At 48.4% G+C, this 25,688-nt stretch overlaps 2 protein-coding genes across 2 annotated transcripts in view; both read left to right on the top strand.

Moving 5' to 3' along the window:
- The window catches only part of Ubxn2a (UBX domain protein 2A), a 29,840-nt gene extending 23,800 nt beyond the window's left edge, over positions 1 to 6,040 (top strand). The window contains exons 5-7 of the mRNA XM_028875517.2: positions 212 to 349; positions 1,146 to 1,304; positions 4,762 to 6,040. Coding sequence (XP_028731350.1) covers positions 212 to 349; positions 1,146 to 1,304; positions 4,762 to 4,951 — 487 coding nt within the window. The 3' untranslated portion in view covers positions 4,952 to 6,040. The remainder of the gene's footprint in view (positions 1 to 211; positions 350 to 1,145; positions 1,305 to 4,761) is intronic.
- A 3,902-nt stretch (positions 6,041 to 9,942) lies between these two features.
- Mfsd2b (major facilitator superfamily domain containing 2B) lies at positions 9,943 to 21,867 on the top strand. The gene is made up of 14 exons (XM_028875502.2): positions 9,943 to 10,072; positions 13,340 to 13,465; positions 14,694 to 14,818; positions 15,394 to 15,517; positions 15,858 to 15,936; positions 16,028 to 16,164; positions 17,502 to 17,592; positions 17,755 to 17,876; positions 18,383 to 18,466; positions 18,727 to 18,807; positions 19,009 to 19,118; positions 19,595 to 19,738; positions 20,014 to 20,190; positions 21,279 to 21,867. The coding sequence occupies exons 1-14, from the start codon at positions 10,010 to 10,012 to the stop codon at positions 21,301 to 21,303; spliced, it is 1,488 nt and encodes a 495-aa protein (XP_028731335.1). The 5' UTR covers positions 9,943 to 10,009; the 3' UTR covers positions 21,304 to 21,867.
- Positions 21,868 to 25,688: the final 3,821 nt, after the last annotated feature.

The following is a 25,688-nucleotide window of genomic DNA, read 5'->3' as shown; positions in this document are numbered from 1 at the left end:
GACAGACATTTTTCTATACTATGCCTTGCTTATATGGTATATAAAGATTAAACCCAAGGCCTGCGCATGCTAGGCAAGTGCTCTACCAGCTAAGCTACCTCCTTAACCCATACATTATACTAATACAAATCCTGTAGTTCTTTTGGCATATGGAATGCATATTTCAGAGAAAGGGCAAACAGGAGCTTTATCATTTTCTTTTCTTTTGAAGGGAATTACCTTCAGAATTACAGGGAATTTTTGATAAAGAAGAGGTGGATGTTAAAGTAGAAGATAAAAAAAATGAAGTATGTATGTCTACAAAGCCCGTGTTCCAGCCCTTCTCAGGACAGGGTCACAGACTAGGAAGGTAAGTACGGTTATTGTCTGTGTTTTCCATGACAGACATTTTCTCATTATTTTAACCATATAGAACTTTATATTTCTCCTGCTAAAAATGATTGTTTTTTTCTGATGTTGGGGCTCTAACCTAGGGCCCATAAACATGTAAGGCAAATACTTATTACTCCCAAATGAGACTTTTTCTTTAAAAGGTTGTATTGGTCTTGGTTTTGGTTTTGGTTATGGTTTTGGTTTTGGTCTTGGTTTGCTTTGTTTGTTTTAGGCAGGGTCTTTATATATGTCCTTATATATGGAAGGATGGCTTTGAACTTCTGGTCCTCCTGCCTCCACCTCCCTAGTGCTGGGATTACAATGTTTAGCACATGCTCAGTTGTATGGGAATGCTAAGCAAGCTCTCTACCCACTGAGCATAGCCAGTCCCTTGTTTTCATTTACTAGTAGTGGGAAGGCATATACAGTTTCAACTTGACATATAGAAACTTCTAGCTCTACCTTTCAAAATACTTTGCTTTTTTCCCCCTTGATTACTCAAGGGCTAACCTCTGCAGAGAAAGTAGTTTCTTTTAGAGATTTATCCTGTCCCCCAGGTGATGCTAATTTACATGTCAGTCTGTATGCTTACAGTTCAACTGGGTGTGCCTAATTTCATTTGATCCTAGAACATTATATGTTGTGAACATAACTAACATATTTACTACTGAAGGAGTAGTTGTGACTTTCTTCCTAGAAGCCGAGCTTCATTTTAAGTAAAATTTTTATTATGAGAAAACTTGTATCTGACTTTGTTGTTTGGATTTTCTTAGTGCTACACCAAAAATCGTTTCTAAAGCAAAGAGTATCGAAGTTGAGAATAAAAGTGCTCTGTCTGCTGTTTCACTGAACAACTTGGAGCCCATCACCAGGATCCAGATCTGGTTGGCCAACGGGGAAAGGACTGTCCAAAGATTTAATGTTTCTCATAGGTCAGTCTTCTGTTTCTGCTGCACTTGACTGATTGTCTTCCAATTGTAAATTTCATTTCTTCTTTTGAGTTTAGATGACACTGATTTTTGAGCTAATGAGAGCTTTTTTGTTTTGTTTTGTTGGGGTTTTTTTGGTTTTGTTTTGTTTGTTGTTTTTTTTTTTTTTTTGTTTTTTTTTTTTTTGGTTTTTTTTTTTTTTGGTTTTTCGAGACAGGGTTTCTCTGTGTAGTTTTGGAGCCTGTCCTGGAGCTCGCTCTGTAGACCAGGCTGGCCTCGAACTCACAGAGATCCGCCTGGCTCTGCCTCCCGAGTGCTGGGATTAAAGGTGTGCGCTGCTGCCGCCGCCGCCGCCGCGCCGCCGCCGGGCCACCACCACCACCACCTGCGGCGGCGGCTACTACCACCCAGCTTGCTTGGTTTTTTTTAAAGACAGGGTTTCACTGTGCAGCTTTGGTGCCTGTCCTGAATTTCACTCTGTAGACCAGGCTGGCCTCGAACTGGCTCTGCCTCCCAAGTGCTGGGATTAAAGGCATGCGCCACTGCTGCCCAGCCTTATGAAAGCTTTTTTAAAGAAATAGCTCTCTTAAGGTTAATGTATCAATCAACATTGGATTCTTAGACTCCACTATGTTTAGTGTAGGGTATTTTTTTGCTTTGTTTTGGGGTTTTTAAACTCAGTATCATGTTGATTTGGCCTTCTGTACTGTAGTTACTTCATTCTCTGTCTGAGTATTTTTTATTGAGAGGCAGTGGATCTCTGTTGAGTCAGGACAGCCAAGGCTGCACAATGAGGCCCTGTTTCAAAAAAAAAGTTATAGAACAAGTTCACTGTAATGCTATTGATAGTTAAGTAAGCTTGTTTGGAAGTCTCTTTCTCCTGTGTTTCCTGGAATGACTTTGTGGATCTCAGCTGCGCTCATTTGCAGGTTCCTGAGGGAGCTCTGCAGGTCACTGCCTCTGGGTCTGTTCCTTCTGATTCCCACTTTCTTAAACCATCAAAGGAGCTGGCCCTGTCCTCATAGCAAAGGTAGAGGCCTAAGGGACAGTCTCCTTTGAGTAAGAGTTCCCTTGTGTTACTCAGTATTACACTCCACTGGCCATGTTCTGTGTGTACAGAAGACTGTCTTTCTGTCTATCCTCTCCCCTCCCATGGTGTCCATTTTAAATCAGATGTCTGCATCTGCTCTGGACTCTCCATTCTGTGTTTCATTGGCCTCTTTTTCTTTTTCTTTTATCTTTTTTCTTTTTTTCAACACAGGGTTTCTCTGGGTAACAGTCCTAGCTGTTCTGGAACTCTATTTGTAGACCAGGCTAGCCTTGAACTCACAGAGATCCACCTGCCTCTGCCTCCCAAGAGCTGGCATTAAAGGCGTGTGCCACCACTGCCCAGCTTTTTTGTTTTGCTTGTTTGTTTGTTTCTTTTGTTTTTTGAGACAGGGTCTTATTCTATATCCTGCTGTGTAATTCAGGCTGGCCTCAGACTGAAGGCTGGGATTGTAGTCATGCCATGCACCATACCAAGCTTTAGACTTTCTTTTTTCCCATTGGAATGTTGGCTCTCTTTTTCAGGGATGCGTTTTTTAAAGTCTGTTCATTGCTGTGTGTGTATATGTATGTATGTGATGGGGAGGAGGTATGGCAGGCAGAGGACAGCTTGGTGAAGTTGTTCTCTCCTTCCACATTTCCATGGCTTCCCCAGGTTGAATTCATTTCCTTGGGTTTCCATAGCAAGTGCACGTGCCCACTGAGACATCTCCCAGCTGGAGTGACGCAGACATAGTTTCCCCAAGGAGGTGGGCCAAGGGCTGCCATCTTTCCACTTTTGTTGCCCTTGACTTTGAATCTTTTTTTTTTCTTTTTGTGTGTTTGTGTGTGTATAAGAGTGCTTGTTGTATTTTCTGAATAGTTTGTTTTGTTTGCTGTTGGGTTTTTGTTGTTGTTGTTCTTTTGTTTGTTTTTGTTTTGAGACAGAACAAAAACTTACCATGTGACCCTAGCTGGCCTAGAACTCATTATATAGATCAGAATGGCCTTGATATTCACTCTGTTTTTTTACATTCTATGTACATATGTATGTATGTATGTATGTATGTGTGTCTGTCTGTCTGTCTTGTGTGAGTGGGTGTTGAGGTAGGGAGTACACACGCACCCTGTGTGGGTGGGGGTGTCAGAGAACTATTTCTGAGAATCTGTTCTCTTTCCATCTTGAGTCCTGGGAGCTCAGTCAGGCTGGCGGGTTTGGCAGCGAGTGCTTTCACCCACAATTACAGCGTTTGAAGTTTACGTTTCTTCTTCGGGGTAGGTTGGTTGGTTGGTTTTTTTGTTTTTTTTTTTTTTTTTTTTTTTTAGGCCAGTATTCTACCACTGAACTAGCCTGTTTTTACTTTGCATTAACTTTGGGACAGTTCCCACCAAATTGCCAGGCAGGCCTTGAACTTTCTCTGGATCCCAGGCATTTTTTCTCATCTTTTGTACAGTTTTTGTTTGTTTGTTCATTTGTTTTTGAGTTAGGATTTCATGTATCCCAGGCTCAGGAAGTAGAGGCAGGAGGATCAGAAAAGAAGTTCAAACATATCCTCAGCTACATAGCAGGTTCGAGACCAGCCTGGGCTACATAAAATCCTGTCTTGAAAAAATAGATTTTATAACAGGTTGGAGGTGTATCTCAGTGCTTGCACAGAATCTTGGGTTTAATCGCCATCATTAAAAAGTACAAAAACCCGGGCAGTGGTGGCGCACGCCTTTAATCCCAGCACTCGGGAGGCAGAGGCAGGAGGATCTTTGTGAGTTTGAGGCCAGCCTGAGCTACAGAGTGAGATCCAGGAAAGGCGCAAAGCTACACAGAGAAACCCTGTCTCGAAAAACAAAAAAAAGAAAGTACAAAAAAAGTTTGTACCACTGCACAGCTGGCACATGACAAGCATGGACCACAGAGAACACAGAGAAACCCTGACTGGAAAAACCAAAACCCACAGAGTTGAACTAACCCATGGACATTCAAGAGTGTGATGATTATGGGCTGAAGATGTAGCGCAGTTAGCAGAGTGCATGCGCGCGCGCGCGCGCGCGCGCACACACACACACATATCAGATTTAAAAGTCACCTAGAACCTGAGCTTCAGCTGACTAGTAGGAGTTCTTGGCTAGCATGTCTGAGCCTCTGGGTTCATTCCCAAAGGACAGGGAGCTTGGGATGTAGCTGTGTAGCTCAGATGGTAAAGGACCTGCCTAGCATACCCAAAGCCTTGGGTTCAATCCCCAGTACCACATAAACTGGGCATGGTGTCACATATCTGTAAACTTAGCACTGGCCTGTAATCCAAGCACTGCTTTAAAAAACAAATAAACAAATGACTGGTTATATCATACAAAACTTTCTCTAGTCTCTATTTTAACAAATCCAAGTACCTATACTACAAGTTGATTTCATAAATTAATAGTTTGTGGTATTTTGCAGGGTGAGCCACATCAAAGACTTCATTGAAAAATACCAAGGATCTCAGAGAAGCACCCCCTTTGCCCTGGCAACGGCTCTTCCTTTTCTCAGACTTCTGGATGAGACACTGACATTGGAAGAAGCAGATTTACAGAATGCTGTAATCATTCAGAGACTCCAGCAAACTGCGGAGCCTTTTAGAAAACTCTGATAGTTTTGAGAGACTGAGAGAAATGATGGTTGGAAGTGGACATGCAGAAGTGGGAGACAGAAGTCAGTTTAGCTGAGCTTGTGGTTTGAGTGCTACTTAATTCCTTAGGAGGATGTTTAAATAATCACAAGTTAGGAGAGTAATGTATGGCTGGAAACCACAGTTAATGCACTTTTCTCAAAGGCCACTCAGAAAAAAATGTGTATCTTCAAATACTAGTTAACCAACATGATATATTAAATAGCTATATAATAATCTTCATGTGGTCTAAATTAGCAGAGTATTAGCATTGAAACATTATTTCCAAATAGCAAATAGTAATATAAATGTTAGCTCTCTCAGTTTTTAAATAGCAATACATTAAATATTGTACATGACATATTAAAGCATCAATGTTATTATTGTATTACCTATACCTAACCCTCACAGCTTCTCAGTTTTCACTCTGTGATGACAAGAGATATTCAAGTATTAATTTAGCAAGAGTATCTAAGATGTATAATCTTTTAGGAATAAAATTGTGTAGCTTAGTACAATGTTAGTATTAATGTGCCTACACACTTTTCTATACCTTCTATATGTAATTTTATGGACTGAGGTAGATGGGTTCAGTGGTAGAGTATTTGCCAAGCATATATGAGACCCCAGGTTCAATCAATCCCCATCAAATTAAAAAAAAAAAAAACTTTAAATATGAAATGTAAAAGCACTCACAAAAATTTTCCAAGAACCACAGTTGATTCTCTTCCTACTTTCTCCCCAAAAACTAAGAATTTATTTTTAGCTAACATTTGTAATTAGCCATTCATTTGCACCACTCAACTAAAATCTACTTTATTATATTACATATTTGTGAATGTTTCTTAAATTCACAAAAAGTACACATTTTCTACTTCATATCACAGTAAACATGTGTAGACATTCTAGGAAAACATGCTTAGTGTATTATACTTTTAACTGAAAACCAATTATGTTTCAATTTTCAGATTAAATCTCCGTGTCTGGAAATAAGTTAAATGAACTATTTTGCATATGATCTATTGAATTAAACTTTAATTAAAATATAAATAAAAATTAATAAAAACAAAAGTGAAGTATATATTATAGAAAGGATTAAGTGGCCCATACCAGCAACAGTATCCATAGGGTGCTGGATGTATGCTATAAACCTTTTATGTGAGTGAGCTATTTTGCAAATGGTCTATTGAATTAAACTTTTAGTAATTAAAATATAAACAAAAATTAATAAAAACAAAAGTGAAGTATACATTGTAGCAAGGATTAAATGGCCCATACCAGCAACAGTATCCATAGGGTGCTGGATGTATGCTATAAACCTTTTATGTGAGTTATATGTATAATAGTATTAAAAACTCAAAAGTTTGGCCAGGTGATGGTGCATACCTTTAATCCCAGCACTCTGGAGGCAGACACTGACAGATCTGAGTTCGAGGCCAGCCTGGTCTACAGAGTAAGTTCCAGGACAGCCAGGGCTATATAGAGAAACCCTGTGGGGTGTGAGGGGAAAACCTCAAAGCTTTCAAGTATTTATTCCTTTAAAAATAATAACTTCCAAGCTGCCCACAGTGGTGCGTGCCCTGTAGCTGTCACTCACCCTCACACCCTGAGAGGGGAAGGTCACTTGAGCCCAGGAATTCAGATCAGCCTAAGGAACATAGCAAAGTCCTGTCTCTACAGTAACAACTTTCAATCCTGGAGAGATGGCTCAGCAGTTAAGAGCACTGGCTGCTTTTGCTGTGGACCCAGGTTCAATTCCCAGCACCCACAGGGCAACTCACAACCTGTAACTCCTGATTCTAGGCATCCAGCTCCCTCTTCTGACCTCTGTGGGTACTGCACTCAAGTGATACATGGCAGGAAAAACACATATACGCGTTAATTTTTTAAAAGATTTAAATAAATAATAATTTCCAAAGCATGAAAAGATTTCTTGAGAAAGGTGATGTGTTTTTCCCAAAAGTTTGTCTGACAATGAATATAAATGAGTCTCACCTGTTCCTGTATTCACTATGTTGTAGTATCACTCCCTTGATAGCCTCGAGAAGACAGCCTTTTTCATTGGTGAGAGTGAAAAAGAAACGTAACACTACATGATTAGGAAAGACATTCTGACAGAGCGTCATTTGGGAGTCCTTCCCAAAGGGCCAATACCCGGCCAAACATGGTAGCCCACATCTGTGATCATAGCACTTCGAGGCTGAGGCAGAAGGATTACCATGAGGTCAAGGGCAGCTTGGGCTACAGAATGAGACTGTCTTAAATCAACCAAGTCCATTCCTGCCACCTTCCACAAACACGGTTCACCGTGTCTGAGATGGTGCCAGCTCCATCTGGAATCTCGAGTGATTCGTAGGCAGTTAGTGTCACGCTGCAGGAGTTCTGTACAGGCCTGAGTCCTGTGGAGGTCCACGCTGTGTGCTTCAGCACAGACAGTGAACCACTCCAACGAAATGAAGCCTCTGCACCTCGCTTAGCTGCGCCCTCTTCCCAGGTTTACTCAGGCTGTTCTCTAAGCTGAACCATTCATGATGTAACCTGTGCCTTGGCGCCCAGCCACAGATGAGGCAGGACTGGACAGTGTGAGTGAGGTTTTAACTAAGGTTCAGGAATGCCAAGAGGGAACCCGTGTGCATAACTGGATGTCCTGGATCAGCCCTTTCTTTTGCAGTCCTGTTTTAAGATGCTCTCTTCCCTAGCTCCAACCTTCCACATGCTACACCCTGTCTTTTGGGTGGACGGTGTGGAATAGAGGATGAAGGAGAGCATTTTCATTTTGCCCTTAACCTAGGAATTCAGCAGGTACATAATAGAAAAACTAAGTATTTGTTGTTGATAATGTTTACATAGCAATATCAGAGCCCTCTTTAGCAAAATAGAAATAATTAGGATAGTAAAATCAATAATTTTATCTTTCAGATATAGGCAAAAACTTCTGATTGTTAATATGGTCAGGAATCTAAGGAAATGTTTCATATAGGCCTATCATGAAACCTTTCTATATGCATAGTTGTAATTTATGAAAGGCCTCTCACAAGAATGTTTCTCATGTATCTACCAAAAAAAAAAAGCCTCCTTTGTGGATTTTCCAGTTTCTCATTAACCAGAAGCTACAGGGGGTTTCTTGTGTATCTTGTAGAGTACATGCCAGTGGGAAGTTCCAATAGGAAGAACAGTCATCAGCAATAACTTGTGTTTTTTTTTAAACTGTGAAAATGTTAGTGTAAATCATGTTCTTGATGATAATCATCTGATAAAGCTGTTTACTTGAAAATTTAGAAGTTGTGAAGTTGCTAGACTCCTTACTGCAGGTTGACTTTGGAAGCATAAATGGCCAAGGGAAGCAAAACCTGAAACGAATGAACATCTTAGGCGTGGAATGCAATCTGACCCAAGTCATTGCTTCAAATCCGTCACTAGTCCTTTATCTTGTGGATAAGATGGAAGTTCAGAAGTACATGTCTGATTTACACATCCGAATCTGCTAGCTAGATTACTATGCATTCAAAACTAAAATAGTCTTACTTTGTCAGTCAGTGCGCGTCATGATGTTTCCATACATTGACAATGCAGTATGTGTGTATTTATTTTAGTGCCTTAATATATTTTTGATGTGGTATTTTGCTAATGGTTAAATGAACTGTTCTCTTAAAGCGCTGTTCATTGAAAGGATTTGTTAAATGATTTACACTTGTTATAAAATAGTACATGTGAATGCTTTTGTCATTTTTTTTATTTGGCTAAGTCATTCAGTTTGAGAATCAGTGATTATTTATTAGATGCCTTTTCTTTAACCAATGTTATTTTCATGCTCAGAAATGTGAAAAAGTGATATTTTAGTACCAATCCAACGGTCGTATTTGTTCTCATGACATAGCATGGAGGTTTATTAATACACTCCTTTGTTTTTCTTTGCCAAAGAATAAACCATTCTGGTAAAAAGTTGCTTATCACACTGAATCCTCAGTTAGAAGTGGCTTACTCATTACATTTATATCTTGTTCTTTGCCATTTGTTTTAAATTGTTTTGGCACAGACAATCCATACTCATAATTCATACTCATTATGGAAAGTTATAAAATACAGATCTTCTAAAGATAATCTCAAATTAAGTTGACGTGGGATCTCAAGATAGCTGCACCGCCAGGCACAAAAAAAAAATAGTCAATGATTTTTTTTAAATGTATTCAACTATATTATTCAACCAGGATATAATTTTAGAAATTTGCATCTCCTTGAAAAGGAACTCCATCTGGGCGTGGTGGCACATACCTTTAATCCCAGCAGTTCGAGGCCAGCCTGGTCTACAATTGGAGTTACAGGACAGTCAGGGCTACACAGAGAAACCATCTCTAAAAAACAGCCAGCATGAGCGTTTTTATGTCCTTAGAGTTCATCTGTGTATTTTTTTTTTTTTTTTTTTTTGGTTTTTCGAGACAGGGTTTCCCTGTGTAGCTTTGCGCCTTTCCTGGATCTCGCTCTGTAGACCAGGCTGGCCTCCAACTCACTGAGATCTGCCTGCCTCCGCCTGCCTCTGCCTCTGGGATTAAAGGCGTGCGCCACTACCGACCGGCTGGTCCTTAGTCTTTTAAAGCACTTCCTGGAATATTGCACACACTACACTTAACTCATCTGCCAGGACTTGGTTGCACAGACGTACCTACCAGTTACCTATAGGAAAGCCTGGGAAATGTGTACTGAAAGCCTGAAGTACAGCTATAATTTTAGTCTGAACAAGTGGAGTGTATTGCTTCATTTAAAGAATAAATTTATTTGCTGGCTTTCACCCAAGGTGGGGTTAGCTGAGAGTTTCTGTCTACAACAAGTTTGCCAAGAAAAGAAAAATCGTCCCAGAGGGCTTGGCAGCAATCCCCAGGTGTGTGGCGATTGACCACAAACTTGGAGGTGTTGGGTATCCCCAAGCTGCTGAGGCCGGCCAGCTGCCGGCTGCCTGCTCGCCCCGGCCACGCCCACTTGGCCGGACCCACCCCTCCTGCAATAGCGCCCAGCGCTGCCACAGTCAGAGACAAGCAGCCTGCGATGTCGTCTCACGAACCCACCCCAGCTCCAGCTGCACAGCCTCACACCCAGGAGCCAGGCTCGGTGAGCGCCAGGAGGGCGAGAGGGAAGCGGGCTGCTTGGCGCTCCCATGGGCAGGGAGACAGGCACCTGCCATAGCCCTTTATCCAGATGTTGGGCAGAGTACAGAGTTTGGTGGCTCTGGAACACCCTAGAGAAAACAGGATGGCACCCAGAGTCCTGATGAGAAGTAACAAATAGGCAGACAGGAAGGACCAGGTCTCTAGTGTTCTGATCCCAGGCCACCGCTTCAGCCCTGGCAGATGTTGGTAAGGGATCTGCCTCCCTTCCAAACTCAAGGCAGCTTCCGATGGACTTAGCCTGCCTCTGAAACCCTGGTGCTGCCCAGATACCAAGTTCTTAGAAAGACGACCCCCCCCCCGGGTGCCCAGGCAGGGGGCTTTGGAGGTATGGGGAGAGGGTAGATGGGAACCCAAGGTCTTCTTAGACCCTCTGCGTTCTCTTCGTGGGTAGAGCTGGGGCTCATGTTGAGACTGGTACCAATGCCAGAGAGGGCTTAAGAGCCTCGGGCTGTGTCGTGCTCTATTCAGAACCTACCTCAGTTCCACTGGCAAGGTGTTCCTGTGGCTTCAATAGACTACCACCTCCATCCCCTATCTTTTATTATTATTATTAAGAGATTTTTCTATTCATTTTACATACCAACCACAGATTCCCCTCTCCTCCCCCCCCCCATCCCCTATCTTGACTCGATGTTTACTGAGTCAGGCAACTCAGAGCAAAAGAAAGAGGCACCCCTCAACTGGGAGACCCCTGGTGCCTGTAATCCCAGTTCCTGGCTGGGGAGACGGAGGCAGGAAGATTCCTTGAGGTTCTGGGAAGCATAGTAAGACCTTAACAATCTTAACAATCAGAAAAGGGGATGAGTAAAGATGTAGCCCAGTTTCAGAGGGTTTGTCTATCATGGTAAGACTTCTCCTATACTGGAGTGGGATAGAGGGCCCTTTGGGGACTCTCATTTTCCAGAAAAATTCAGGGAATTGAGGTGATATATTAATGGCAAGAAGAAAGAAAAAGAGAGAGAGAGAAGAAAGAAAGAAAGAAAGAAAGAAAGAAAGAAAGAAAGAAAGAAAGAAAGAAAGAAAGAAAGAAAGAAAGAAAGAAAGAAAGAAAGAAAAACAGATTGCCATGAAGCATCAGTGTTTAATTATCCTAATGCTATGGGGCGTATATATCTGCATTTTGCTTGTCAAGAAACAGGCTCAGCAAGGCTAGCCCTGCCTAGATCACACAGCCAGTTTGTCAGTTTGTCAAATGTAGATTCCATGGACTGATGGGGTAAGGTGACCAAATGATCACTCAGAAGACCGCAAGACTGTATCATCTCAGTTTCTTTTGGAATTTGTTTGGCTGGTCCTCTATTATCTAAAACCTCTACAGGCCCATTTAGGGGGAAACAAGAGACTCATTATGGGATGGGAATCCACTCACGCTGAATTCTGCCAACTAAGCGTTTCTGGAAGTTGCAATAATGTTCACACAAATATCAGAAAAAGAATGCACCCAGCATTGAGAGCGGTTTCTCAGCTGGGGTAGGAAGCATGTGTGAAGTGGGAGATAAACCTTATCTGGGAAGACCTTCCCTTCCATGTAGCCTGCCCGTGGTGCCTACAAGATACTGAAATGGACAAAGTCTTAGCTTTCTATCCTGCTCCCGTCCCCAGGCAAAGGATGAAAATAATGATTCCTAGCATTATCTGAACATAGAGTACTTTACAGTGTCCTCCTGGCCATGTATTGCTTTAAAAACATATATTAAACACCTACAGTATGCCCAGGTATAAGAGGCACCACATTGAGGGAGAACATTTATGCTCTCAGCTTACGTGGTCAGGGGGAGAAATAGGAATAAATGAGAATATACCAGACAGTCTGGGCGATTCAGAGACCCAAGTTGTCAGGAAATGCCTCTGAGAAAGGAACATTTAAACTCATACCTGAATGGCAAGCAATCAACTCTTGAAAGGCACAAAAGAACCTTCTAGAGAAGACAGAAACACAAAGGCCCTGAGGAAGCAACAGTCTCAACGTGTTTGGACAATAAGAACCTCCCACCAAGAAAGCTATTGGAAGGGGGAGGGGGAGTGGGATCAGAGTGGGATTCCTGTAGGCCATTTGGAGGACTTGGCTTTTTTACTAGACAATAAAGACAGACACGTTATTGGTTTTAAGCAGACAGAGTCTGACTGATGAAGAGCACTGGCTGCCGCAGGGGAGTGGACTAGCGGCAGAGGCTCCACTTAGGCTCACCTGACAGATGTGGCAGGGGAACTGGAAAAGACAGGAACCGAGGATGGCCACGGTGGTGTGTGGCCCAAGCCACTGAGCAAAGACCAGTGTCATTTAATGCCATGTGGCGAATGGGGTGGGAGCTAGCTTCACAGTGGGACAGCAGCAAGGAGCCGTGTCTGGGCCGCGTGGGGCTGTGAGCTGGCAATCAAATGTTTGCGACTCTGCTGGATGGCTGAGGGACGGCGATAGTCCACGTTCCAGGCTCTTCACTATTTTGTGATACTGCTGGGTTGATAAACAGTCTTCCCAAAAGAAAAGGGGTAAGGTTTGCTGGTGTCTATGGTGTACACATCCCCATCACAGCTGATGCCGGGGACTCCACAGGTGCCTGGCAAACGTCACAAACATTGGAAAACTGAGTGGGCAAACACCCGCCACCAAGTCTGATGACCTGAGTTCAATACCTAGAGTTCCCATGATGGAAAGAAAGAACAAACTGTGACCTCCACACGTGTGCTGGGGAGCATGCATCACACACACACACACACACACACACACACACACACACACACACACACACACGTTCAAAATAAACCCAGACACTGAACGATCAACTCTCAGAGCCAATGTCTCAGGTCAACCATCATGACAACCTTGTGAGGCTGGCAGGCAATTGCATCTGATAGATGAGGAAAACACGGCCTAGAAACATAAAGGGATTTATTCAGGGTCCTACAGGGCCCCACAGCTCACTCTGATTACTGACTCAGTGCAGAAAGTGGCTGTGGCAGGAAGCATGGGGGCAGTGTGCAAGGAAGAACTTCCCCCCTGGAATGGTTTAGAGGTCACGGCTTAGAATTCTGCTTTTTTAATTCTCTCTCACTTCCCTTTAGGATGCTCTGGGGTCAAAATGAGGCTGGGGCCACTGAGGAGTCCCCAAGCCATCAGGGAATCTAGGGTTTTTATGAGAGTCACTGGGGGTGTGGGGAGCTGTTTTGTGTCTCTAGGGATAGGGGTTAGTTCCCGTGTCTCCCCCAGGACAACAGGACCGGTCGCCTGTCAGTCTGTACGAAGGTGTGCTATGGCATTGGTGGAGTCCCCAACCAGGTGGCCTCCAGCGCCTCGGCCTTCTACCTGCAGCCCTTCCTGCTCGATGTGGCACAGGTGAGCATGGGCAGCAGCCCAGGGCCCCCTGGTCTTCCTACCTCCTCTCCACCCACGCTGCCACTTTGGTTTTGGTAGCTAGCCCTGTGCCCCAAGTTTGACAGCAAGGATAAAAAGGCCATGGAGGGAAATCTCTTCAAAGGTACTCCTTACATCCTGCTTGTCCTAGGAAAATGAGAACATAGCCGGATGTGGGCGACAGACACTTGTAATCCCAGCATTTCGGTAGAGAGGCAGAGGCACGAGGGTCGCGAGTTCAAACCCAGGCTCGGAAGCACGGCTAGTTTGAGGCCAGCCTTGGCTACTTGAGACCCTGTCTCGAAACAAAACAAGATGGGGATTGTTCAACACGTAGAGTGGTTGTCTGGTGTCTTAGTCAGGGTTTCTATTGCTGCAAAGAGACGCCACGACCACAGCAACTCTTCTAAAGGAAACATTTCATTGGGGTGGCTCGCTTACAGTTCAGAGGTTCCATCCATCATGGCAGGGAGCATGGCAGCATGCAGGCAGACGTGATGCTGGAGGAATAAGCAAGTGTCCTACATCTTGCAGGCAACAGGAAGCCGACTGACTCACTGGGCCGTATCCTGAGTCCATGAAACTTCAAAGCCCACCTCCACAGTGACACACTTCCTCCAACAAGGCCATACCCACTCCAATGAAGCCACACCTCCTAATAATGCCACTCCCTATGAGAGTATGGGCTTATGGGACCAATTACATTCAAACTACCACACTAGCATGCATGAAATGGGCGCAGTGGTGCAATCCTGTAATTCCCAGTAGTAGAGACAGGGTTGGAAGTTGAAGGTCATCCTTGCCTACATACTGACCTTGAGACGTGAAACTCTATCTCACTGGTTCTCAACATTCTTAATGCTGCCACCCTTTAACACAGTTCCTCATGTTGTGGTGACCCCTAACCATAAAATTATATCATTGCTACTTCATAGCTATGATTTTGCGACTGTTATGAATCATAATGCAAATACCCAATATGCAACCCCTGTGGGGTCGTGACCCAGAGGTTGAGAACAGCGATTTGACCCCTCTCCTCACTGGCTCTGATGTCCCTCAGAGCTTTCTGGAATCATGTGCCGGGAAGGAGCCCTTTCCACCATGGCTGTCGCTCTAGATGAGTTCCCAGAACCCCCTTTGCACAGCGAGCGAGCCTGACTGTAGTCTCTGGGTTTGCGGAGCCTTGGCTGTATCTTGTTGATGGTTTCAGATCCCCGCTGCCCAGGTGTCACTTGCCTTGTTCGGAGGGAAGGTGTCTGGGGCCGTTGCGGACCCTGTGGCTGGCTTCTTCATCAACAAAAGCAGAAGGACAAGATCTGGACGGCTGATGCCTTGGTGAGCAGCCCCTTGGTGCTTAGATTCCCACGCCCTTGGTCCTAGGTCACTGTCACAACCTGTGTCTTGGTTGATACCTGTGGATGGTTAGAGGACGAGCCTGTGCGGTGCAGGAGATGAGCTAGGTCAGAATAGGAGGCTTACAGTAGTCCAGAGACATGCTTAGGGATCGTCCGTTCCTCATCGGTGGGCACAGGGCTGAACAAGCTTCCGGGGCTCCCGGCTCTGCCTGTGGCTCATGTGGTGGGAAACATGTAGTTTTCCTAGAGGAAAAACAATGCACGTGTGCTCCAGGAAATCAAACGAAGTACTACCTTATATGTGCTAGCCAAACGCGATAACACTAAGTGAACCCCCAGTTCTGAGTACAGGGAACAGCACCTCCAAGGCCCCCGGCCAGAGCCCCAACAGTGAATGCCCCTCCTTCCACCACCCTCGCTTCCCCCTGTCTCTGTGGCTCCCTGAGAGCCCCAGCTCCAGGGTCCCGTCAAGGGGCAGAGACAGGGTGAGGTTGTCCCCGCTGGGTCCTTGGTGCCCCGTGTGGTGGGCATAGTGCCTCGGCTGTGCCTCTACAGGGCGCTGGGCTGCATACCTTTCATTGCCCTGGCCTACTTCTTCCTGTGGTTCCTGCCCCCATTCACCAGCCTGCGTGGGCTCTGGTATACCACCTTCTACTGCCTCTTCCAGGCCCTGGCTACGGTAAGTGTGTGACCGCCCCCTGCTGGGCCTGGTTCTGGTGATTCCCACTGCCAGATAGGATTTCTATGCGGAGTCAGGGTGTTGTAGGTCCGGACTCACTGCTCCGACCTGCCCATCAGTGCTTGGAAACCTGTCACTAACTATCCTGGCTCTGCTCAGGGCTTTGCTTCTGAGCCCTTAGCTTTGAGATTCAGATGATCGGGCCTTTTAGGAACCTGGACGGGACAGGGTGGCTGCTGGCTTTTTTGCATGGCAAATTGGCAAGGGAAGGAGACACAGTCCTTGAGTAAGTGACAGTATGGGTGGCCGAGGCCATCCTAATCTCTGAGGGGCCATCCAGTTCTTCCAGGTTCCCTACACGGCGCTCACGATGATCCTCACTCCCAGCCCCAGAGAGCGAGACTCTGCCACTGCATACCGTGAGTACAGCACAGCTGTGTTCCCGCTGGAAGCTGCTGTCTTTCAGGTCCTGCGGCTCGCCGCGTCACCTTGTACATGCTCTGTCTCCAGGGATGACCATGGAGATGGCAGGGACGCTGATGGGAGCCGCTGTCCATGGGCTCATCGTGTCCAGTGCCCATGGGTCTCGGAGGTGTGAGGATCCTGGAGCGCAGCTCCCCGGGAGTACCGCTGTCTCCCCAGATGCAGTAAGTGTCTGAGGTACCTGGAACCCCCTCTGCGGAGTCAACTCCTTCCTCCAGGGATGCTCTTCTGCCGTTTCTTCTTCTTGGGTGGGGATGCCTACTGCATGTGCCCTCACCTTCCCCCCACTTCTCTGGCTGAACTCACAAGCCCCAACACCTGTCAGGTTCTCCACTAAGCCTGTCTGGAAGGGAAGAAGGAAGTGGGGGTGGGGGAGAGGAAAAGAGGGGAGGAGAGAGAGAGAGAGAGAGAGAGAGAGAGAGAACAAACTACTAGGGGATGTAGCTCAGGGGGAGGGCACTTGACCAGCATACATAAGGTACTAAATAAAGTCAATCACCAGGCATGGCCAAAACCAACCAAATAGCAACAGCAAAGCCACAAGCGAGGCCTGGCGGTACACCTGGGAGACAGAGATAGGAAGAGCAGAAGTTCAAGGCTATCTCTGGCTATAGAGTCAGTTTAAGGCTAACCTGAGCTATAGGAATCCTGTCTCAAAATAAACGAAGCACTCAGTGTGTGTGCTTCTTGGGGGGTGGGGGTGGGGACGACAAAAACCACTAATGGGCAAGAACAATAGAGAATGCAGGGGCCGGGTTACAGCTCATTCGGTAGAGGATTTGCCCCTTCAGCACCATTGAAGCCAATGATGGGTCGCAGCTGTGATCCCAGCACCCAGAGGTGGAAGCAAAGAAGATCCCAAGTGCAAGGTCATCCTTGGCTACATAGGGAGTTATAGGCCAGCCTGGGCAACACAAAGACCCTGCCTCAAAAAAAAAAAAAAATTCACATACAAAATTACCAACAGTTTCAGGACAATGAAAACGGTGTGCTTTCCTGGGTGAGGCCAGGGCAGTGCCTCGAACTCCCTTCCTTCCCCTCCCAGAAGCGCCCTCTGTCCATTGGCTATCAGCATCTCTTTATCTGCATCTTTATTTTCTCTGTATTTCATCTGGGTCACCATCCATCACACTACTGTTGACTGGCTATGGATGCGCACACTCCATCCCTTACTGCGGATGAGGGGCCACTTGCTCGTCCTTGTGACCCCAGGATCTAGGACACAGAAGTTAGCAGCTATGCCCATTTGCTGACTAAGATGGGACAGTAAGCATGCTGACCTCTGGTGGCTCGGATGTTCCCTTCCCTATGCGGGCCAAGAGTCATCAGAGAAGCAAGACTGTCCTGAGCTCTTGGGCCTAACTCTGAGCGAACCGGAGGAGCAGAAGCCAGCATCTTGGGGCTTGGGGTGATGAGCTTTCCACTGGCACCGAGGGGTACTCCTGCTTTCCTCCGTGGTCTGGAAACATCACCCTCAGCGCCGTTCTGTCCCGTCCCGCAGGCTCGTCTCTATTGCCTGGCAGCCGCCGTGGTTGCATTGACTTACCCTGTGTGTGGCAGTTTGCTGTGCCTAGGAGTGAAGGAGCAGCCAGGTATGGGTGTGTGTGTGTGTGTGTGTGTGTGTGTGTGTGTGTGTGTGTGTGTGTGTATGTGTGTGCAGTGAGGACATGAGAGGCAGAAACTGGGAGCAGGACTCCTCCCAGGGGTGAGTTTTTGAACTCTCCCAGTCCAGGTATCACCTTGCTGTTTTGCAGACACTTCCGCCCCAGCCTCAGGTTCAGGCCTGAGCTTCTTCACGGGGCTGGCCATCACTTCCCGGCACCCACCCTACTTGAGTCTGGTGGCGTCCTTCTTGTTCATCTCCGCGGCCGTCCAGGTACCGCTGCCCGAGCGCCCTTTGATTTGCCCTGGCTGTGCTTATTGTACACAGGCATTTGAAATCGAGTCTCATGTAGCCCAGGCTGGCTTTAAACTTGCTATGTGGCCGATTCCGGTCATCAGCTCCTGATTCTCCCGCCTCCACGCAAGTGCTGGGCTTACAAGCATGCGTCATCATGCCTGGTGTAGGTTTTAGTTCTATAGGGGATGTCACACGTGGCTGAGAGGGAAGACCTGGGTGTGACTTGTGTGACTGGGGTTCCAAGAAGTCGATGGTGTCTGGGAGGACATCCTCTATTACCTGGAGTCTAGTCAAGTCCATCCGATCCTAACTATGCAAAGGGGGACAAGGAAGAATGGCGCTTATATCTGTGGTGAGGGGGAATCCTTGGAGTTCAAGGACTTGGTGAAGAGGCCTTACTGGAGACCTTCCCTTTACACATGACTTCTGAATTCCTGCCAATTCCCTGCGTATGACTGTTCCCTGTGCATCCATCACCTCAGGTGGAACAAAGCTACCTGGTCCTGTTCTGTTTACATGCCTCCCGGCTACAAGACCATGTCCAGGGCTTGGTGCTAACCATCCTGGTAAGGGGACCAAGGAGGTGGAGGCTGGAGCCCTTGGGAGCCTGAAGGAGAACCTCTGTGGCCAGAGTTCTAACGATCCCGTCTTGTCTCAGTCTCTTTTCGGCAGAGGGTGGAGTTGGGGGTCAGACTCATAGTTAATTAGCTACTGGTTCAAACCAGACAGTCTGAGGTTGGGTGGCCTACCTAAAAGCAAGGGCTTTGAGGTCTGGGGGAAGGTGTGGACCTCAGGGCCCTTGTGGGATGACGCTGTCTGCTCACAGATCTCAGCTGTGCTGAGCACCCCGCTGTGGGAGTGGGTTCTCCAGAGATTTGGGAAGAGGACATCCGCGTTCGGGATCTGTGTGAGTGAAGCAAAGCGCAAGGCTTGGGGGTGGTTGAGGAGGTAACCAGGGAGCCTGAGCTCAGCGGGGTTTAGACCTGGGTTCCCTTGGGTCTGCTGGGCCTAGCACAGGACCGGGTGTAGGGCTTATCGTGCTGATCCCGTTTTGAGAAAGCAAGCCGGGGAAACTGTGGAGGACCAGCTCACAGGTCTCTCTCCCCAGGTGATGGTGCCCTTTTCTATCTTGCTGGCGGCGGTGCCCTCGGCGCCTGTGGCCTATGTTGTGGCCTTTGTCTCCGGTGTGAGCATTGCTGTGTCCCTGCTGCTCCCCTGGTAGGCTGGATGAAGGGACGGGGGATTGGGAGCCTCATACCCTCCCATAAGGGAGTCTTTCTTCTGCCTGCTGTCCGACTCCCTGGGTGGGACCACCAGTTCCTTCCTTGGAGCCTTCCTGAAAAGGAGCCAATGGCCGGGTGGTGGTGGCGGCGGCGGCGGCGGCGGCGCACGCCTTTAATCCCAGCACTCGGGAGGCAGAGGCAGGTGGATCTCTGTGAGTTCAAGGCCAGCCTGGGCTACAGAGTGAGTTCCAGGACAGGCACCAAAACTATACAGAGGAAACCCTGTCTCGGCAAAAAATAAAGTAAAAGAGCCAACCACAGAACAGAGGGAAACACAGACATCCTGCTGGATGCTGTGGGTTGGTCCTGAGCAGAGGTCTCCAACTTGGCCTCTGCCCTCCTGAGGACTCGCAGGCCGTCTGTTGGCTTTCAAAGGGAAGAGGGCTAACTCCATGCGCCCTCCTCCCCCAGGTCCATGTTGCCAGATGTGGTGGATGACTTCCAGCTGCAGCACCAGCGTGGCCCAGGCGTGGAGACGATCTTCTACTCATCCTACGTCTTCTTCACCAAGCTCTCAGGCGCAGGCGCCCTGGGCATCTCCACCCTCAGTTTGGAGTCAGTCCCAGGGCTGGGGTATACCGAAAGCACAGAACCCCCTCCCTAGAGGTCACCCATGAGTCTGGAGTGTATGCTCCACTCCATGGAGTGTAGGGGAACCCCATCATCAGGACTAAGGAAGGGGCTATGGACTCCTCTCTGTCCCTTCACATACCCAACCTGGCTAGAAGTCAGTTTTCAGGAGAGGGTGGGGGCGCCATGTCTATGACTTCTCACCCAAGGCGTCATGCTCAGCAAAGCTGACGGGATGGAGGGGTGTGGTGTTTCTCCAGGTTCGCGGGGTATAAGGCAGGGGCCTGCCAGCAAGCAGAGGAAGTGGTGGTCACCCTCAAGGTCCTCATCGGTGCGGTGCCCACCTGTATGATCCTTATTGGGCTGTGCATCCTCCTGGCTGGCCCAACTCCCAAGACGCCAAGCCAGGACACCTCCGCCCAGCTAAGCCTTAGGAGGTGGGCAGTGCTTGTACATGGGTACACGAGCCTAAGGCTTGGACATGGGTACACGAGCCTAAGGGACAGACAGAGACAGACAGACAGACAGACAGACACACACACACACACACACACACACACACACACACGTCCTGGTGCCTAACAGCTAACACCAGCCGAGCCATCGGATTTCGGGCTGCTTGCCTTAGCTTCAGTGACACTCTTTGCTCCTAGATTTCCTTCCATGTCTACTCTTCATCCTCAATCTTCTTCCTTGGATTACCGGGTAGATAGGGGATGAGAGGGATCCCTAGATCTCCCTTGTAGCCCTCTAGAACACCTCACACCTGGTGACTCGTCACCCTCCGCCCTGCACTTCCGCCAAGTTCCACACCCGGGCGCGTCACTCCTGCACAGCTGTACTGGCTGTCCCACCAGCACGTTAGCCAGGCGCAGGAAGCCTTTACCCGAGCTCATCCTCTCCCCGCTTCTTCTGGATCTCTGTCTCAGAGAGTGGACTCATGGTCTGCCCCAGTGCCCGAGCCTGGGAGCCTCCTGCTCTCCCCTCCCATGGCTGCTGAGCGGCTGTCCGGGCTGGCCCTTCCCCTCCCATACATCCCACTGCATGGAGGATGTGTGTGCTGCCTGGCTTTCCTAGGATAGTGCAGGAATCTTGCAGCTGGGGATACAGCACATGAATCCTTTCACCCCAGGAGCTCAGCACAGGGCCCAAGGCCAAATAGGCACCTATGAGGAAGTGCGTGCTGCCACATCAACAACACATCTGGCCCACAGATGTTCCTACTCACAAATACACAAGTCGCTCTCCATCTCTACACGGGACACACAAGGCGGCATTATCAGCAGCCCCTCACTTCTCACAGCTGATAACATCGGCCTCCAGCTAGAGGGCCCCTGGGATCACACTCTCAACTCCAACAATGCCTAGAGGCTGAGGACTTGCCTGATGGGACTGGGAGGGACCTGGGCTGTGGCTCCAGTAGACCCGGGAGTGGAGAGTTGCGGGCAAGACTAGGACTTCCGTGGCACCCTAGGACAGGGCCAAGACCCTCACCTTACATCTCTTCCTTCTTCCCTTCCCTCAGGAGAACTAGCTACAGCATCGCCTGAACGTGAAGGGGACTTCTGTGAGCCGGGAACGCAGAAGCCGGCATTTTCTGGAACTCTCTGTGCAGCCCCTTGCAAATGGAAGCTTTAGTGACATCTCCCAAAGGGGCTAGCTCAGGTTCCAGGAACCCTACTTGCGACCTCCTTACCTGTTGACCCTTAGACCTTTCCGACTTGTAGACTAAACTTCTCCATCTTCAAGGAACCCAAGACTCGAGAAGCATCCCCCAAGACTCCTTCTGGCATCAGGGAGGTCCTGCCTCCTCCAGCCTGTATGTACGCTCACTCCCTTTGCTAGATGGCAGAGCTCCACACACAGGAAAACAGGCGAAGACCTGGTTTGCCCAGTCTCCAGTGGACACCTGCTGAGAGAGCATAGAAAAGCTGGGACGCAGTGTGAATGGGTAAACTGAGGACACACGACTACCTGGCACACAGGGGTTTTGCCCAGCATTTTGCTCTCTTCACACGAATTGAGGTCACTGCTTCTATCAGTAGACAGAGGACGACACAGAGCCATCGGAGGCCAGTCACTTTTACAAATAAACGTAAAAACATCTTCTGAAATTCTTGTTATAATAGCATGTAATAGGAACTGCAGTTTTCTAGGGGCTGTGTCTTTGGGGAAGAAAGATGCACTGGGGTTTATATTTTTTAAAAAAACAAATTTAGCTGGGTGTGGTGATGCACACAGTTAATCCTGGCACTTGGGGTAGAAACAGGAGAATCAAGGGTTCAAGGCCTGCCTCAGCTGCATATTAAGTTTGAGGCCAATGAACAACCTGAGATCCACTTTTTTGCAAGGGTGAGGGGGTGGTGATGTTTGCAACAGTTTCTCTGTGTAGCTTTGGAGCCTGTCCTGAAACTCACTATGTAGACCAGGCTGGCCTCGAACTCACAGAGATCCGAACTCACAGAGATCCGCCTGCCTCTGCCTCCCGAGTGCTGGGATTAAAGGCGTGCGCCACCAACGCCCGGCCCTTAAGTGGCTTTTATCATGGTATTTTAGCATAGCAACAAGACAAGTAACTAACACACGGAGGAAGCCCTCAATGCTAACTAGTGAATGCTGAGCTCCAAAACTCTAATCGTCCTTGGCTTGCTCTCCAGCATCTCTGACCCACACGCCCCTCTTTCTTTCTGCTTCTTTGACGCTCCTTAACCTTCCCGGGGCAGTGCGATCTCACTTACCACCGCCACCATCTTCCCGGGGCAGTGCGATCTCACTTACCACCACCACCTTCCCGGGGCAGTGCGATCTCACTTACCACCGCCACCATCTTCCCGGGGCAGTGCGATCTCACTTACCACCACCACCTTCCCGGGGCAGTGCGGATCTCACTTACCACCGCCACCATCTTCCCGGGGCAGTGTGATCTCACTTACCACCACCACCTTCCCGGGGCAGTGCGGATCTCACTTACCACCACCACCTTCCCGGGGCAGTGCGGATCTCACTTACCACCGCCACCATCTTCCCGGGGCAGTGCGATCTCACTTACCACCACCACCTTCCCGGGGCAGTGAGATCTCACTTACCACCGCCACCATCTTCCCGGGGCAGTGCGATCTCACTTACCACCGCCACCTTCCCGGGGCAGTGCGGATCTCACTTACCACCACCACCTTCCCGGGGCAGTGCGGATCTCACTTACCACCGCCACCATCTTCCCGGGGCAGTGTGATCTCACTTACCACCACCACCTTCCCGGGGCAGTGTGATCTCACTTACCACCGCCACCTTCCCGGGGCAGTGCGGATCTCACTTACCACCACCACCTTCCCGGGGCAGTGTGATCTCACTTACCACCGCCACCTTCCCGGGGCAGTGCGGATCTCACTTACCACCGCCACCTTCCCGGGGCAGTGCGGATCTCACTTACCACCGCCACCTTCCCGGGGCAGTGCGGATCTCACTTACCACCACCACCACCTTCCCGGGGCAGTGTGATCTCACTTACCACCGCCACCTTCCCGGGGCAGTGTGATCTCACTTACCACCACCACCACCTTCCCGGGCAGTGCGGATCTCACTTACCACCGCCACCTTCCCGGGGCAGTGCGGATCTCACTTACCACCACCACCTTCCCGGGGCAGTGCGGATCTCACTTACCACCGCCACCATCTTCCCGGGGCAGTGTGATCTCACTTACCACCACCACCTTCCCGGGGCAGTGTGATCTCACTTACCACCGCCACCTTCCCGGGGCAGTGCGGATCTCACTTACCACCACCACCTTCCCGGGGCAGTGCGATCTCACTTACCACCGCCACCTTCCCGGGGCAGTGCGGATCTCACTTACCACCACCACCTTCCCGGGGCAGTGTGATCTCACTTACCACCGCCACCTTCCCGGGGCAGTGTGATCTCACTTACCACCACCACCACCTTCCCGGGGCAGTGCGGATCTCACTTACCACCGCCACCTTCCCGGGGCAGTGCGGATCTCACTTACCACCACCACCTTCCCGGGGCAGTGCGGATCTCACTTACCACCGCCACCATCTTCCCGGGGCAGTGTGATCTCACTTACCACCACCACCTTCCCGGGGCAGTGTGATCTCACTTACCACCGCCACCTTCCCGGGGCAGTGCGGATCTCACTTACCACCACCACCTTCCCGGGGCAGTGCGATCTCACTTACCACCGCCACCTTCCCAGGGCAGTGTGATCTCACTTACGCGCTGCAGACTCCACTTTCAACCCACCGCTCTCTGCTGAGCTTCAACTCCCCAGACCCAGTGCCTCCCGGGGTGCTTCCCAGGCAGTCCCAACACCACGCACCCAAATGGAACCCATCACCTTCCCTCCATGGAAGAATTGTCTGATAAAAAAACTAAATGCACCCATATTAGAAGTACTTAGCAGACCAAGATCAAAAAGCAATGCTTCTTCCTCAAAGGAGTATCTGCCAAAATCCTACAGCAAACATCATTCTTTCTATGTGTGAGACAGGACTTTGCTGTAGAGTTCAAGTCGGCTTCGAATGCACTAGTGTTGGCTGAGCCAACCAAGTACTGGGATCCTAGACACGAGCCTTGACAGGTTTCTTGTTATTTTGTCTGTTTTTTTTTTCCAGGTAAGGACTGACCCTGAGACCTTAAGTATATGCTAGATGAGCTATGAATACAGTTTTTGATCTATATCCTAGCCCAACATTCTTCATAGGAAACAAAACAATCTTTATATTCATATGGAAGCACACGCAAATACTAGTTCCTACATCAATCTTGAGCAAAAAAGAAGAAAGCATTATAATACCTGGCCTCAAAATATACTACAAAGCAATTTGTAGGAACCAAACAGCGTCACAGTGAGAGCCATTTCTGGGTAAAAGACCACGGAGAGACTTGTCAAATATTTGCATACGGAGATAGTTACAAAAGTATCCAAAGCAATGTAGTTTGTAATTTCAAAAATAAGGCCAGGAAACAGTGAAATGCCCATGCCAGCAGTATTGTGAATTCTGCCAAGTCACAATAGTGAGAACAACATACACACAAGAGGATGTGTCTTTGAAATAATATTGAGTGGGGGCTGGGAGACGGCTTAGTGGGAACAAGCTTCTGTGTAAGTTCGAGGACTTGAGTTCAGACCCCCAGCATCCAGGTAAAAACCTGGGACAGCATGACAGGGCTGTGACCTGTGACCCCAGTGTTTGGGTGGGTGGAGGAGGGAGACAGGCAGATCCTAGGAGCTCAATGGCCTGCCAGTCTAGCCAAAATGGTGAGCTCCGGGTTCAGTGAGAGACAGTCTCAGAAAACAGGGGGGAGGGGCTGGAGGGCTGGCTCAGTCAGAAGAGCATCGCTGCCTCTAAGCTTGAGGATCTCAGTGTGAGGCCCAGGACTCACATGAGAAATCAACAAGCCAGGCGGTGGTGGAGCAGCTCTGTGAGTTCGAGGCCAGCCAAAGCTACACAGAGAAACCTTGACTCGAAAAAACAAAATAAATAAATAAATAGTAAAAAACAATCAACAACAAAAAACACACATAGTGGCATGAGGTTGTGATCCGAGTGTTTTGGGGAGGTGAAACAAGACAGATGATCCCTGGGGCTGGCCGGCCGGCTCGTCTAGCCTACTTGGTGAGTTCCAGAACAATGGGAGACACTATTTCAAAAAACAAGGCTGGATGGAAGCTGGGAAGTGGTGGTGCACACCTTTTTTTGTTTGTTTTTGTTTTGTTTTTTGAGACAGGCTTTCTCTGTGTGGTTTTGGTGCCTGTCCTGGATCTCGCTCTGTAGACCAGGCTGGCCTCGAACTCACAGAGATCCGCCTGGCTCTGCCTCCCGAGTGCGTCACCACCCCTAACCCCAGGGAGCACGCACACATACTCAGTCACAGACGACTATACAACGTGCCATTTGTTTAAAGCTCAAAAACAAG

The sequence above is a fragment of the Peromyscus leucopus genome, chromosome 22 (assembly GCF_004664715.2).
Source record: "Peromyscus leucopus breed LL Stock chromosome 22, UCI_PerLeu_2.1, whole genome shotgun sequence".
Taxonomy (NCBI): Eukaryota; Metazoa; Chordata; class Mammalia; order Rodentia; family Cricetidae; genus Peromyscus; species Peromyscus leucopus.
Note: the sequence above shows the minus strand (reverse complement) of the source record. Positions and strands in the feature narration are given on the sequence as shown.

Excerpts from the sequence above, each read along its gene's own strand:
- Mfsd2b (XM_028875502.2), top strand. The coding sequence starts at position 10,010 with ATGTCGTCTCACGAACCCACCCCAGCTCCAGCTGCACAGCCTCACACC. Across the intron at positions 17,593-17,754 it reads AGGAGTGAAGGAGCAGCCAG|ACACTTCCGCCCCAGCCTCA; the intron begins GTATGGGTGTGT and ends GCTGTTTTGCAG. Across the intron at positions 19,739-20,013 it reads ATCTCCACCCTCAGTTTGGA|GTTCGCGGGGTATAAGGCAG; the intron begins GTCAGTCCCAGG and ends GTGTTTCTCCAG.